The sequence below is a fragment of the Peromyscus leucopus genome, chromosome 2 (genome assembly GCF_004664715.2).
Source record: "Peromyscus leucopus breed LL Stock chromosome 2, UCI_PerLeu_2.1, whole genome shotgun sequence".
Classification (NCBI taxonomy): Eukaryota; Metazoa; Chordata; class Mammalia; order Rodentia; family Cricetidae; genus Peromyscus; species Peromyscus leucopus.
Genome location: NC_051064.1, coordinates 12,643,488 through 12,657,793, shown reverse-complemented (window position 1 = coordinate 12,657,793; position 14,306 = coordinate 12,643,488). Strand labels below are relative to the sequence as shown.

The 14,306-nt window shown below is 33.7% G+C and overlaps 1 protein-coding gene across 1 annotated transcript in view; it reads right to left on the bottom strand.

Annotated features, from left to right (window-relative positions):
* Positions 1 to 6,021: 6,021 nt before the first annotated feature.
* Cnbd1 (cyclic nucleotide binding domain containing 1) overlaps positions 6,022 to 14,306 on the bottom strand; it is a 357,869-nt gene continuing 349,584 nt past the window's right edge. The window contains exon 13 of the mRNA XM_037202380.1: positions 6,022 to 6,170. Within this exon, the coding sequence (XP_037058275.1) occupies positions 6,054 to 6,170 (117 nt within the window). The 3' untranslated portion in view covers positions 6,022 to 6,053. The remainder of the gene's footprint in view (positions 6,171 to 14,306) is intronic.

Below are 14,306 nucleotides of genomic sequence, written 5' to 3'. Positions count from 1 at the left end.
TACATAAATATTACACTTCATGTTGGTTACTTGTGTTTTATTTCCTTAAGAAATATGAATTAATATGATTTAGTGTTTACTATATACTGGATCAATTAAAAAGTGGTGAATACATTAAGACATTAGATTATACTATCACATTCCCATTTTTGCAGATAAAGAAAAACTAATATTTTAGGGGGTATTTTGAACCTGCAAAAAGGACCATGTGTTTTTTAAAAATTAATTATATATTATGTCCTCATTATTGATACATATTAATTTGTGTATGTTAAGCTGTTTTGCATTCCTGGTATGAAATCAACGTGATTATGATATATGGTCTTTTCATTATGCTTTGTCCCTAAGACACACAGGCAGACCAGTGAACAGAAGAGTTAGATATTGTGCAATTACTCTGTGCATTGTTGTCAGCTGCTTTCTAGCTGATCCAGGATTTGAACTCATTCACTCTAACTCCATAAGAAATCATTTTGCCCACTCTTAGTGTATTGCAAAGTATAAAATTATTATACAAAAAAAACAGCTAGTTTCTCACTCATTAGAAATGAAGAAGTAAAGTCAAAGGAAAGAAAAAGAAAATATTTACATGGATAATAGTTCAAATAAAACACTCAACATAAATCTGACTGAATATAAATAAGATCTAAATGAAGAAAAAACATAATTATCTCCAATGAAAGGAATAAAAAATGAACTAAGTGGATTAAGTATTAGTCCAGAAGGTATGGGTTAGTTGTTCTATACCCATTGATAAGATTATGGGATTTTTCTTTTAAGTGTTTTTAAATGTGTTATTAATTGCATTAACTGATACCAAGAAAAATGCAATTTAGTCATGGTTCATAACTCTTTCTATACATTGTTGGAGTTAATTCTGTTGAGTATGTTGTGTGTAGCCAATGTATATTTTTAAAATATTGATAACAGATTATAAGAAGTTTGGCTTAAGTCCCTTAATCCTGCTTCTTAGATGAGTACAACACTTCTTGATTGGCATTTAGCACATATTTGTGAAATAAATAATATTAAGAAAAATGATTGAGGGAAAAGGCATAAATGATACAGAAGAGCACAGGGATTTATGTTTAGATTTCATAAGTACATAACAGAACTCTACTTCCATGATTTAGGCATATTTGTAAATGTTTTAGGAAATATTTTTTAAAAAACAACCAAAGCCATAAGCTTATGTAAAATTAATGAGGACCTTGCTCTATGATACATTCATTGCTCCATAATAATTGTCCCAAAATTAGCTTAAAACAATAACAAAAACAAATTCCTCAAGCTCATTCTTTCATTATGTTCTTAGGATAAGAAACTGTGGATCCAGGTTGTTCATGGAGTTGTTGTGAATGCTGGCTCAAGGTTTTGCTGCCATCCTAGAACATGGCTGAAATAACCAGCTTATAATCCATTAGGTGATAGTTGAGGTCTTTTGTTTTAGCCATTGTCTAGAAGTCTCATGTTGTATTTTTTTTCCATAAGTATCTGTAACAGCTGTTCAGGAAATGTGATCAATCTTTCCAGAGAAAAGGGGAGGGTAGATATACAGGGATGGATGGAGAATGGAGGGGAAGAGAGGAAAAAAATAAGCTGAGATTTTCCAGAGATAACTTGTATTATGTTCTCCTTCAGAGGACTGATGCTCTGAAATGCTCAGAATTAGTACAAAGGATTCTACATTGAGAGAAGCTTTGGGATGTCCCATTATTTATTAAATAATGTCAAAATGAATGAAAACTGAATTAAATTGTTGGTAAAAAATGACAAAATCTTTTTTCATTACTGTTCATGCTTTATAATAGGAAAATAATTTTTGATCTCTGAATAACAGACCCTTAAAGACTTTACATTTCATTGGAAACACCTTGATTAGGAGAAAATGAAAGGAAATATATATAAAAGGCAGACTATTTCAATTAGATTTTCTACAGAATCACTGTAATGCACAAATATTGAATAATAATATTACATTATGGATTACTATGAAGAAAATAATTGATAATATTTTAATTTGGGGTTTTATTGTATCTTCAAAATATTTATAGAATTAAACAAGGAGAGGACTAAGACATCATGAAAAATCTAATGAGATCTTAAAAGGGAATATAAAAATACTTTAAATATTTGCAATTGTAGAAAAGAAGAGAACTAGTTACCATTCAAAGAAACCAGAAACAATTTGGTTATATATAATTAAAAGCTTTATTTCTCTTTAAACCTCAAATCATTCCAATAATGAACTCTGTAGTTTACTGCATGGTTATATTTAGAAGGACTAGAAAAATGTTTTCACAAGCATTGCAAACATTTACTAGTTTCAGGGCAAGGAACATGGACAGATTTTCAAGGCTCTCACAGATGTTATATATTATAATTCTATAATTTTGTGGTAAAACAAACCACTTTACACTGTCAATATTCTTCACTAATGTAAGCAGGAATCAACTCCGCTTAATTTATAATGCACAAAAAACTCAATAAGCACTGCAGATAACAATTTGTCCACGATCTGATGCATTGAGAGGAACTGTACCCAAGATTACATTATTCATAAAGGGAAGGTGAAATAGCATGTCAGAGCAGAAATTAAAATAAAGGCAGTAGAATGCTCATAAACGACCCATTGTTTAATATGTTTCTGGATAAAACAGGTCTAAACGTAGAGGCTATTTCTGAGTTGTGGACTTTTTCCCAGCAGCTGTGAAGAAAACTTCTGCCCTATCACAGTGAAAGAGAGCATGTGAATAGCTATAAGGTTTTAGTTCCTTTGCATTTAGAGACATTCTGAGGACTTGCAAAATTAACACATTTTGATTAGCTTATGATGCCCTATATTTTATCTTATGTTTGTGATACAAAGATACAGAAGTAAAAGAATTTACTAAAATATTAACCAGTTTGCCTCTACCCCCTTATATAAAAAAATCGAAATGACAATAGAAACTTTCTTATGAGTTTCTTTTTCTAAAGATATTTTAAATTTTCCATTATGTGTAAACATGTGTGTTGTGTGTGGATTTACAGAGATGAGTGCATTGCTCATGGATGCCAGAGGAGGGTGTTCAATTCCCTGAACCTTGAGTTAACAGGGAGTTAGAGGCTGACTGACAAGGTTGGAACCAAATTTTAGTCTTCAATAAGTCTAGCAAGGACCATTAACTGCTGACCAATCTCTCTATCCTTGAACTTGGACACTTTTGATAGGAATATTATAATGTTCTCCTAGTATGAATTCCTGTCCCTAATTCTGATTTATCTCACATATGGTTAATGTGAAAATCATTCAAGGTTGAAAAAAGTGAACATATCCAGTGTATATCCAGTTCCATCTCTGGAATTAAAAATAACTTATTCTCTGAAAATTGAATACTACAACTGTATAAATTTAAGTTTCTACAGAATTTGGAGAAAGTCAGACTGCTACAGTCAACAATACAGAATGTCCTTTATCTATGTTCATGTCTGAGGCTATTCAAAAGGCAGAGGTAAGATGTGGCACTTGTATAGGTGCCAAGTGGTCTAAAGATATTGAAATACCTTGATACAAAGCATTTAGAATCCTGTTTCCTTTTTATTAAAAACTGTCCTAAGACTTTCCTTTTCTTTTTCTCTTAAACATTTCTGAATCTGTATTCCTTTACTCACTCCTAGCATTGCTTATTTCAAACACTCTAATATTTCATGTGGACAATTAGCATAGTTTTCCTTTTATATTTTTACATCTAAGTTCTCCATAGGCGTGACCTTCATAAAGTACCAATAATATTAGATCATTTTATAACATAAAGTCATTCATTGAAATGTAGTTCTCACAGTACAAAAATTAAGTCCAAAGTATAGCAACTAAGTATGTCAATGTCACTTGAGACAGATATATAATTAGTGCACTCAGTGAGAAATGAAAATATGTCCACATTTTCAAAAATAAAATTTTTAAGTTGGTGACAGAAGACTATGAAGCATATAATGAGGTTTTCCATTCCTTGGACAAATGACAGATGCCATGTCTTGACCTTATCACTAACAGCATCATTTTCTGCTGTTTCCAGGCAGTTAACTCCTGGTTTAGACATGGCCATGAAGCGACAGATCCAGAACTCTTACGCACTTGCTCTTTTAGGTTAAGCAATGCTCCATAGTCCACTACTAGACAGCTTTTGTGCCTGGTTACGCTATTTTTCTCTAAAGACTCAAGCATTTCCTCATGAAATCATCTTTTAAAAATTAATTTTAAGCACTATTTCCTGAGTGACACCATTGTTCTCACCATATGTTTACAGTTGTGGTTATAACATAATTACAGATTCTTTTCACATTATTTTTCTTCTGCACATGGATTAATCCCAGAAGGGCCCATATGTTCACTGTATTTCAATTTCCCATGTGAGGTTGAATACATGGAGTCCTATAAATGATTATGTAATTGATACATGATAATTGTAAGTGTCATATTAATCTTAGCCACTAACGTCTATTAGTCCTTCTCGTAAAGTTATAAGACATTCATTTCTTAGGAGATTGTTTGGAAGCCAGCCCTGTTGTCACAAGCCTGTGATTCCACCATTTGGGATCTAAGGATTTCGAGTCCAAGTCTAGACTGTGCTACAAAGTGAATTCAAAGTCAATATAAACTTGATACCAAATGCTAAAAAAAAAAAAAAAAAAACTAAAAACACACAAAGAAAACATTGAATCTGAAAATGTTTTTACGTTTGAATGTTTATAATAATAAACAAAATAGTGCTTTAGAAGTCTGAGTTTCATATAAAGACAAATTTGTTTTTAAAACTAATTCAACTGAGCCAGGTGATGGTGGTGCATGCTTTTAATCCCAGCACTCGGGAGGCAGAGCCAGGTGGATCTCAATGACTTTGAGGCCAGCCTGGTCTACAGAGCAAGCGAGATGCAGGACTACACAGAGAAACCCTGTCTCGAAAAACAAACAAACAAAAGAACAAACAAACAAACAAAAAAAACCTTATTCAGACTGAGCTGATATTGAGGTAATTCCCTGCTTCTAAGTAGGAATGAGGACACAAATAAATTTTTGTATCTGTACTTAATTATTCATCTTTCACCATAATTATTTCTATCTATATTAAAAATTTTCACATAGTACATGAATTAACAATTACTGTTAAACATACACCATGGCACTAGAAGAATAATTTTAAATCTAAAATGCTCAACCAATGGGACATATTATATGGTTTTCTGTAGTAAACATTATAGAATTTAGAAGGATCCATTATACATAATGTATATATATATATATATATGTACATATATAGTATATATATATATATGGTAAGAAAGCAATTAAAGAGGTGTACAAATATACTCTATTTAGGTATCTTAGAATTGTATGACTCAATAAAAATATTTCATGCAAGTATATTGGGTATAAATTTTCAGTATATACACACAGTATCTCTATTTCAGAGTGAATATTTTGTGCTTTGTTGGTAATTCTAGGATTTTAAATAAAAACTGCAGTGTTTCATAGGCAAATGTTTTTGTGTTTTGTTTTTTATGTGATATAATAGAAAAAAACATGGTGTTTTATTTAAACATCTCTATTCAGGGTTTACATGTAGGAAACTATTTTACTTAAAAATTTGGACACCTTGCACAGCCTTGAAGCAGGGGGAGGGACTTGGACCTGCCTCTACTAAATGTACCTCCCCATGGGAGGTCTTACCTACTTGTAGGAGGGAATGGGGATGGGTTGGGAGGGGGAGAATTGAGGGGGACAGGAAGAGGGAAGAGGGAAAATTTTTTCTTAATAAAAATAATTTGGAACCCTTTAAAATCATTACTATGGAAGATGCCACTTATCTTCTTTCATGATATAGTATCTCAGAAAGATAAACCTATGAAAATATAAAACCAATTTAGTTATCCCAATAGATAGATGATAGTTTTATGTTATGTATGCTTATAACTAAAGTGAAATTTTAAAATAAATAAATAAATAAAACTAAAAGGAAGAAAACAACTCAATATCAATGATGGATTGTGTCAGCTCTAACACGCCAGTATCTTTAATAACTGACAAGAGTGTCCTTGAGATTCCTGGGGATACTTGTCCAGTAGTGGTTCCATTTTCCGAAGCCAGGAAGGACTCCGTTACAATCTAACGTTCTTTTAATTGTCTTATTCTATAAAAAGAAAAGAATATTGTTAAGAATAACTAATCTGATTATTCTCAAACATTGAAGTTATAATAGCATAAATTATATACAACCCACTTCTGAGGGCATTTTACATGACTAAAAAATAAAAAATGATTAATTCTATACAATTTTGTGAATTAAAATTATGTTAATATCTCTGTATACAAATTTCTCATAAAAGCTGCTTTTAATATAAAAAAAATTACAGAAGAAAAATAAAGTACCACTTGGAATATACAAAAATGTGCTTTTGTCTTCTTATTATTGATAGGAACCCGATAAAAAGTAATTATTTGCTTTATTTTTATAATTTCTATTATTTCTAAAAACAGTGTTTATTGTGTGTGTATGCATGCATATATAAGTGTGTGGTCATGTGCACTCATGTGTATGTGTGTATATCTGTGTGTTTCGAGGACAGCCCTCGGTAATCAGTTCTCTCCTTCTACCATATTGATTCAAGGTATTGAACACAGACCATTAGGCTTGGTGATAAACACCATTACCTGCTGAGCCATCTTAGAAGGCCTGTAACTTCTCAAGACTATTAACTTTTACAATTCCTAGAATCAATTGGCATTAACTTTTCTTCCTTTTATCTTTGAGTTTAATATAATTACACCATTTTCCCTTCCCTTTCCTCCCCACAAGCCCTTCTATTTACCCCACCTTTCTTTCTTTCAATTTTGTGACCTCTTTTTCTATTAATTGTTATTACATGCATATAGGTATATGCATACATAGTCGTAAATATAACATGCTTATTGTGTATATTTTGACTTCTATATAAGTTTTCAAGGATGAACATTTGGTATTTGACAAACACTTGGTACGTCCTTCTCTAAGAAAGATCATTTCTCCCACTTTCAGTATTCCTAAATGCCTGTAGTTTCTTGAAGGGTTGAGGCCTTGTAGTCTTTCCCCTGCCCACTTTAGCATGTCTACTGTTGTTCTTCTTGTTCAGCTTGTGTTTTGGCAGTCATATTGGTGAGACTGTAAAGGGTATAGCTTTTGATATCACTAAGAGATATAATCTCACAGCAAACTCCCTGATCATGCAACTCATGCAACCCTTCTCTCCCCTTTTCACCAATGATCCCTGACCTTAGTTAGGTGGGGACCTTGTTTAATGTTTAAGTACTCAATGCCTTCCTCACAGGCTCCTCTATTTGTTGCCTGTTTAGAAGCAGTCCACAAGCTCTGAACTGTGTTTGGTAGTGCACTGAGTTTTGTGAGTGTGAGTTCAGGAAACATCTTCTGAGCCTGGTAAAACTCCCACACTTCCTGTCTTTGGTGAAAGAAGGACTATAGTAAGAGCAAGAGGGAGCCATCTCTCTGGGCAATTGGCTGATGTATGAACTTCTGTGGTTAAGTATGGCAGGGAGTAAGCATTACTTGTACAGTCGAAGATATAGCTTAATCTGGAGAAGGGTATTCATATTTCAAGAGCATATCTTATTCTACGTCTGATTCTATTTTTATATTGTTTTTGAATTTTAAGAATCAGATAATTAAAATAATTGGAAAATGAGTTTTGAGGAAGCAAAAGGAATAGGTTTGTGTTGCATAAGATGTTCCATTTATCTCTTACAACAGTGAAAGACAGTGAGTTTTTGATGTGCAAATGAGAATAGTAGGTACTTTTTTAATAAAATTTTCTAACTTCCATGACAGATGTTAATAATTGTATTACACTTTACCTTAAATAAATATAACAATTAGATTTTAATTCTTGAAAAAGAAATACTTTCCAACTATTAAAACAAATGTCCATAAAAATTATGAAATCAATAATATTCAAGCTAACATTAATATAATTTAAGAGATAATATAATTATTTTGAAACTGTATCTGATCTCAAAAAAACTGAATATGGTTCACTCTGCTACAGTCCAATTTTGTTCATTTTTTCTCATAGTTCAGCAAGCTAATACTATTGTGTTCAGTATGGTAATTTAATCTTCAGACCACAATTCTTTATTTGAAAGATTAATATGCTTTGTCTTCCTCCTACCATGAAGCTATTTCCCATTCAAGTTATTCAAACTACTACATATTAAATTACCAACTTTGTTCCCATAAAACCTGGTATAATTTCATGTTTTAACTAAAATTGATTAGCAGAGTTTCTATAGTAACTCAAAATTACAAACCCCAATATGTCAGTGGACTTTCATACAATTTTTTATAACTCAAAGTAATAAACATCATATATATATATATATATGGTTGATAATAAGAAGATCTATGGTATTGTGACAACGAGAGATATCCCAGTAGAACTGGAACATATAGAACATTTAGAACAAGTGTCCATCAGTCTGAAAAGCTCAAACGTCAGGCTCAGAATTTATTCCTTCAGACCCATGCAAGTGAAGCCCAGAGTTTTAACCAATACTCTCTTTTTTCTGGTAACATTAAATAAGAACACAGTCATATTTAAATGAAGAGCTCAAAGCTGATCATTTCATGGTAAAACAAGAAGCTATGCAGGAGGAAGTAGGTTGACCAGTACGATCTCAGAATATCGATAAATATATCAGTGCAAAACTATAAAAAACAGGGGCCATTGATTCAGAAACAGATACCAATAGAAATACCAACTTTGGGGAAGTAATACCAAACTTAATTATATTTCTATTTTTTTATTCACAATTCTTTCTTTGATAAATTACTAGTGGTGATTTATAAAAAATGATACAATGTAAGCAAACAGACAGCAGAACAGGGATAGTGCTTCAGCAAAAGTTCTTGCACTACGGCACTCCATATCAATCTGACTCCAAAGGTAATTAAGTTCCAAGATCTATGTTTAATATTTTCCATCACTGTGACTGGACACATGACAGAAAGCAACTTTGAGGAAGAATAAATAACTTTGGTCCCTAATTTAAGAAGAGGAATAGCTCATCATAGCAGGAAAGTAATGCAGTCAAACTTTAGGCAGCTTGTCACACTGTATTCTCTGCTAAAAAAGTAGAGATCTGAATGGTGAGGCTCCTTTTAGTCTCTTTGTTTCTCCTTTGAATTATTTTATTCTGCTTGGAACTGCATTTTATGGGACGGTGCTGCATTTAGGATGAATCCTCCCCACTCAGTTAAACCTCTCTGGAAATGCCTCCGAAGATAGCGGCATAATTATTTCTCCTAGATGATTCTAAATATGCTGAATTTGACCATCAAAAGACAGCCACCACAGCTTCTTTACAAATGCCATTGTTCTCATCACCTAGCAAAGGATGTTTATTACAAAGTGTAGATAGGCACTACTGATGGGCAGGTGCAGCATAAGCTTACGAGATTTTTTAGTAAAAAGAACTCACTCACATAATCATAAATTTACTCATTGTACAACATAAACAATTAACAATTACTTGATGTTCTAACCATAAATTTCCTCATTATACAACATAAAAAATAATAATTTCTTGATGTTATAAGTCAAATTTACTGAAGAAAACCGACTCTCCGGACTCACAAGTAATTCAAGTTGATCATTCTTGGACATCTCATAGTTTCTAGTCAAGAACAGGGTGGGTGTGATTGATCTAATGCAATTTAAGCCTTTGAGAAGGAACATCTGGTCCTTCTCAAGGCCATGTTCTACAGTGAGGCCCCTCACATCCAGCCCTGGGTGACCAGCTCTACGGATTGTGAGAAGAATGTCTTGGTCTGCTCTCTTCCAGTTTGAAGATACAGTTATTCTTTCCTCAGTATGCCACCTTGGTCAATAATGTGGAGAAGCAGACACACTTGGGACACACAACCCCAATTCCTTTTGATATTTTGTGAGTTGTTCCCTATCCCTACATTCTTTTGTCTTTCATAAACGAAATGAACCAAGTCTGTCCTTTTTCTACACTGACAGCAGATGTTAAAGCTGTGAGTAAAAGCACAGTGTTACTGGAGGATAAAAAATTCAGTCACCTTGAGTTTATGCTTTTTTTTTTTTGTCTTATGAATTTGCTATGCTTGACTTTCTTAGATGCACATAAGTAAGCTGTGCCCGCCCGCCACTGAGACTTTCACTTAATAACCTGTCTTCTTGGAGTAATATTTGTGCCAATGTAGGATAGCCATGTCAAACTCCTTTACTTTTTTAAAATTATGTTTTAAGTAGCTTACAAACTATCAAGGCTTCATGAAGTTTCTGCAGACATCTTTAGTTTGGTTAACTCATTCTCATATTTCACATTTCCACAAACCCTTGTCTCACACAATTAAACCTTTAGCTCCTACTATCCCCACCCTTCATTACTTCCTATCACACATGTGTTACAGTATTCCTTCTTATTATGTTTTGTACTTGATTATAAGATTATGGTTCCTTATGTGCTCCCCTATAGCTTTATCATGCACACTTCATTTTGGTTAAATCTACTCTCCACATATTTCCCAATGCCCATCACTCCACTACCTTTTTAAACCTATTTGAATCCAGTATTGTTTCTTTCTACTGCCACCTTACATATAATCTATCCCACTCCTTAAATGCATAACCTCTCTGGTCCATTACTAGTTCCCTGAGTATCACGTATACTTCAGGCTAACCACAGAAAACGCAAGATTGGAAGCTAAAATCTATATATCAGATAGAATATTAATGACCTGTCTTTTGGGACCTTGACTCAGTGTAGTTTTTTTCAGTTCCAATAGTTTATTTACAAATTGCATGATTTCAGTTTTCTTTACAAGTATTATTCCATTGTATATACGTGCTACGTTTTCTCAATCCATTCACCACTTGATGGATACCTAAGCTGATTCTATTTTGAAAATATTGTGAATAGAATGGCAGTAAATATAGAAGTGTGATGATCTCTGTAGTAGGATATAAAGTCTTTTTGGTAGAGACCCAACATGGTATATCTGGGTCATAACTGCACTTCTAGTTCCATCTATTTTGAGAAACTTCCAAACTCATTGCCAAAGTTACTGGACTATTTTACATTCCCTTCAGCAGTGGAAAAGGGTTTCTTTTCACCACATCCATGACAGCATGTATTGCTACTTATATTACTGATGATGGTCACTCTGTCTGGAATGAGATGGCACATTAAGCCATTTTTTAATCTCAATTTCCCAGATAACTAAGGGTGTTGAATATTTTAAAAGGTGTTTAATAATAATTTGTATTTCTTTTTGGCAATTTTCCATTCAGATCCATGGCCCAGTTTTTAATTGGGTAGTTTGATTTTTTTTTAATATTATAAACACTAATCATCTGTCAGAGAGGTATGGTTGGTAAAGTTTTCCCATCATGTTGGGTGCTTCATCACTCAATTGATCATTTCCTCTACAGGTGACTTTCCAACAAATTATTGATCACAGAGCCCCTGGAAGCACTAAATGAAGACATGCCATTGCCATTTCTCCTACTTGTCCTCAAGAACTACATGGTAGAACCCCATTGTTGAAGACACCTCACACTTTGTTCTCAGGACATAGAGAAATCAATGTCGAACTGATCAAGAAACACTATCCCTGCTGGATAGCTTTGCCTGTGCTTGAAAATTCTATGTAGGATCCTGGAGGAGATAAAAATGACATTAACAAACAGTCTTACCCTTTGCTGGACAATGAATGCTATAATATGGGACTATCAGACAAGATGTCACCATTGGTTAATAGTGGCAGAACCGTAACTAACCATCCCCTTGCTTGGATTGGACACCTTCTTCACAGGAGGGAATTCATGCCTGGTACTGAAAAGAAGATCAAAACCTATAGGGAAGTCATAGGCCCTAGGAGAGAACCTATTGATGTGATTTTGATAAATGATTATGTTACCAAACTCTCTTCTGAATATATTTATATTCATAGATTTGTGGTATTCTCAACCTTGGTCAGAGAAGCTCCACTTCACAGAAGGTAGTGCTTAATATAAAGACTCAAAAACACTCATAATGCTGAAAATAAGTGACTGTGAGGTGCCATAGATAGAACATTTGTATCAGGAGACACATTGGAAGAGTGAATGAAAGAATATAAGAGCCAAAGGATAGGATGGGATGCCAAGATACGCTGGCCTCTGGGTATTGACATGGCTATTATACTTATAGCAGCTGTTGTTACAAAAAATTAATAGAACTAAAAACACCACCTGGAAAGCAGAGCAGTTCCTGATGCCCTATGTCTAGTTGCGTATCTACTCTAGTTGCAGACCTTTGCCAGTGGATAGATACAAAAGGAGAGAGAATTACTTTGGGGGGGGGGTCATGGTGACCATTGGTAGGTTAGCCTTGCCCCAGTGGATGACCTCACACGTGTACACAAATGGGCATCACAAATAGGACTTCATGAGTTATGAAGAAAAAGAACACAAAGTTTGGAGGGGGTATTGGGAAAATAGGAGAATTAGAGAGGAATATGACCAATATACATCGTATCCATATATGAAATTAAAAAAAAAAGACTAAGTATTAAGGATAATCAAAATCCAAATTTGCTGATTTGCTGGTGGTGCTACATTAGGCTTGGAATATAGAAGGTTAGCATTTTTTCTGTTTATACTATTAAGTTTCAATTATGGTAAACACAAAAACTAGAAAAAAATCTAAAACTTGGGAAATTGGAACATAGCCTAAAATATTCTACCTTGTCTAATACCCCCTTCTTCTTTTACTTCTTACAATATATAAGTAAAATTATACCCTTAAGGCATAATTCAGTACTCTTAACTCCTTCCACATTGTGGCAATATCATCATCACCACCCACCTACGCAACATTTTCATCCCCACAAGCTGAAACTCTCTACTCACTAATCAATAAACCCCCAAACTGCTCTCCCCTCAGTCCCAGGGAACCTTCATTGAACCTTCTGTCTCAGTGAACTTGAGGTCTCCCAGGAGAATCATCCTCTATGTAACTGACTATATCTCCCAGTCCAATGTCTCCTGAGGACATCTGTGCTGAAACATGTGTCTCAAGTTCATTTTTTCTTGTAATATTATGCCTTAGCTGGAAAATATGACTATATTTGGCAAAAATATGATAAGAACTTGGAAAGTGAAAAAGTAATTGCTATTAATGAGTTCATTGGACTGTAAATTAAAGTGGGGTGTCTGTGTTGGGTGAGGACTGAGGAGCTGAAAGGCAACAGCACTTACACTAGAAACTTGATTTTAACACAACTTCACTTGTGGTTCACATTAGATACAGAACCTTGTAAATTTACTGCCTGGATTGAAAATGGACAAACTGCAGAAGAGCCTCCTGATGGAGTACCTCCTTTGCAAAGAGGTTTTTCTATTAAAAAAAAAAAAAACCATACGAATCATTCCATTGCTGTAAAGCAATCCAGTGAGCATTGAGGACAAAGCTGGCCAAGGTAAACACAAAGGAGAAAATAGGTCCACATCTTCTCATTCTGTTAGAATAGTATCCCAGTGTTAATTGCCTGTGAGTTTCTGATGACAGAACTTGGCACTCAAAACACTTCATTCTCAGAAGGGATTAGCTTACTCCAGAATCTACACTCACATTTCTCATTTGCCCATCAACAGTGATGAGGGCTAATTGCATCTTCAGGAAAGCTACATAGTAACTGCATTTTGATTCTCAAAACAGCATTAGGCTCCCAAAAAAGGAGGAAGAAAAAAGTGGTCACCAGATGATAGATGACTTTACTTATTTAGTTACAAAATGTTTGTTTTCTGTCATTGAATTATAAGAAGCAAATCATCAATGGACACAAAGTATTCAATATAAAAATAATACAGTATCCAAGAAGAATTTCTATAATTGTAGGCACATCTCTTCATATATATATATATATATATATATATATATATATATATATATATATAATTTCATGTATATCTATTAATATTTCACATACATTCCACACATGTGTATAGATAAACATTATTATTAAAACATACTTGAAATTTAAAGGTACCCTAACATTCTCTATCAAGTTTCACAGCATGCACAACCCTATGAACCAAAAAACCAACCTTGAAACTTTTATTGTCAAGCTTAACATCGCCACACATCATGAGGATAAGATCAGAAAGCGTTTTTACTGTTTAAGTACATAAGTGATTGCTGCTATTCCTAAACCTACTTGCCTATTCTGGAATTTTGAGTTGCAGAGGCTAAACTCCTTGACTCTTCT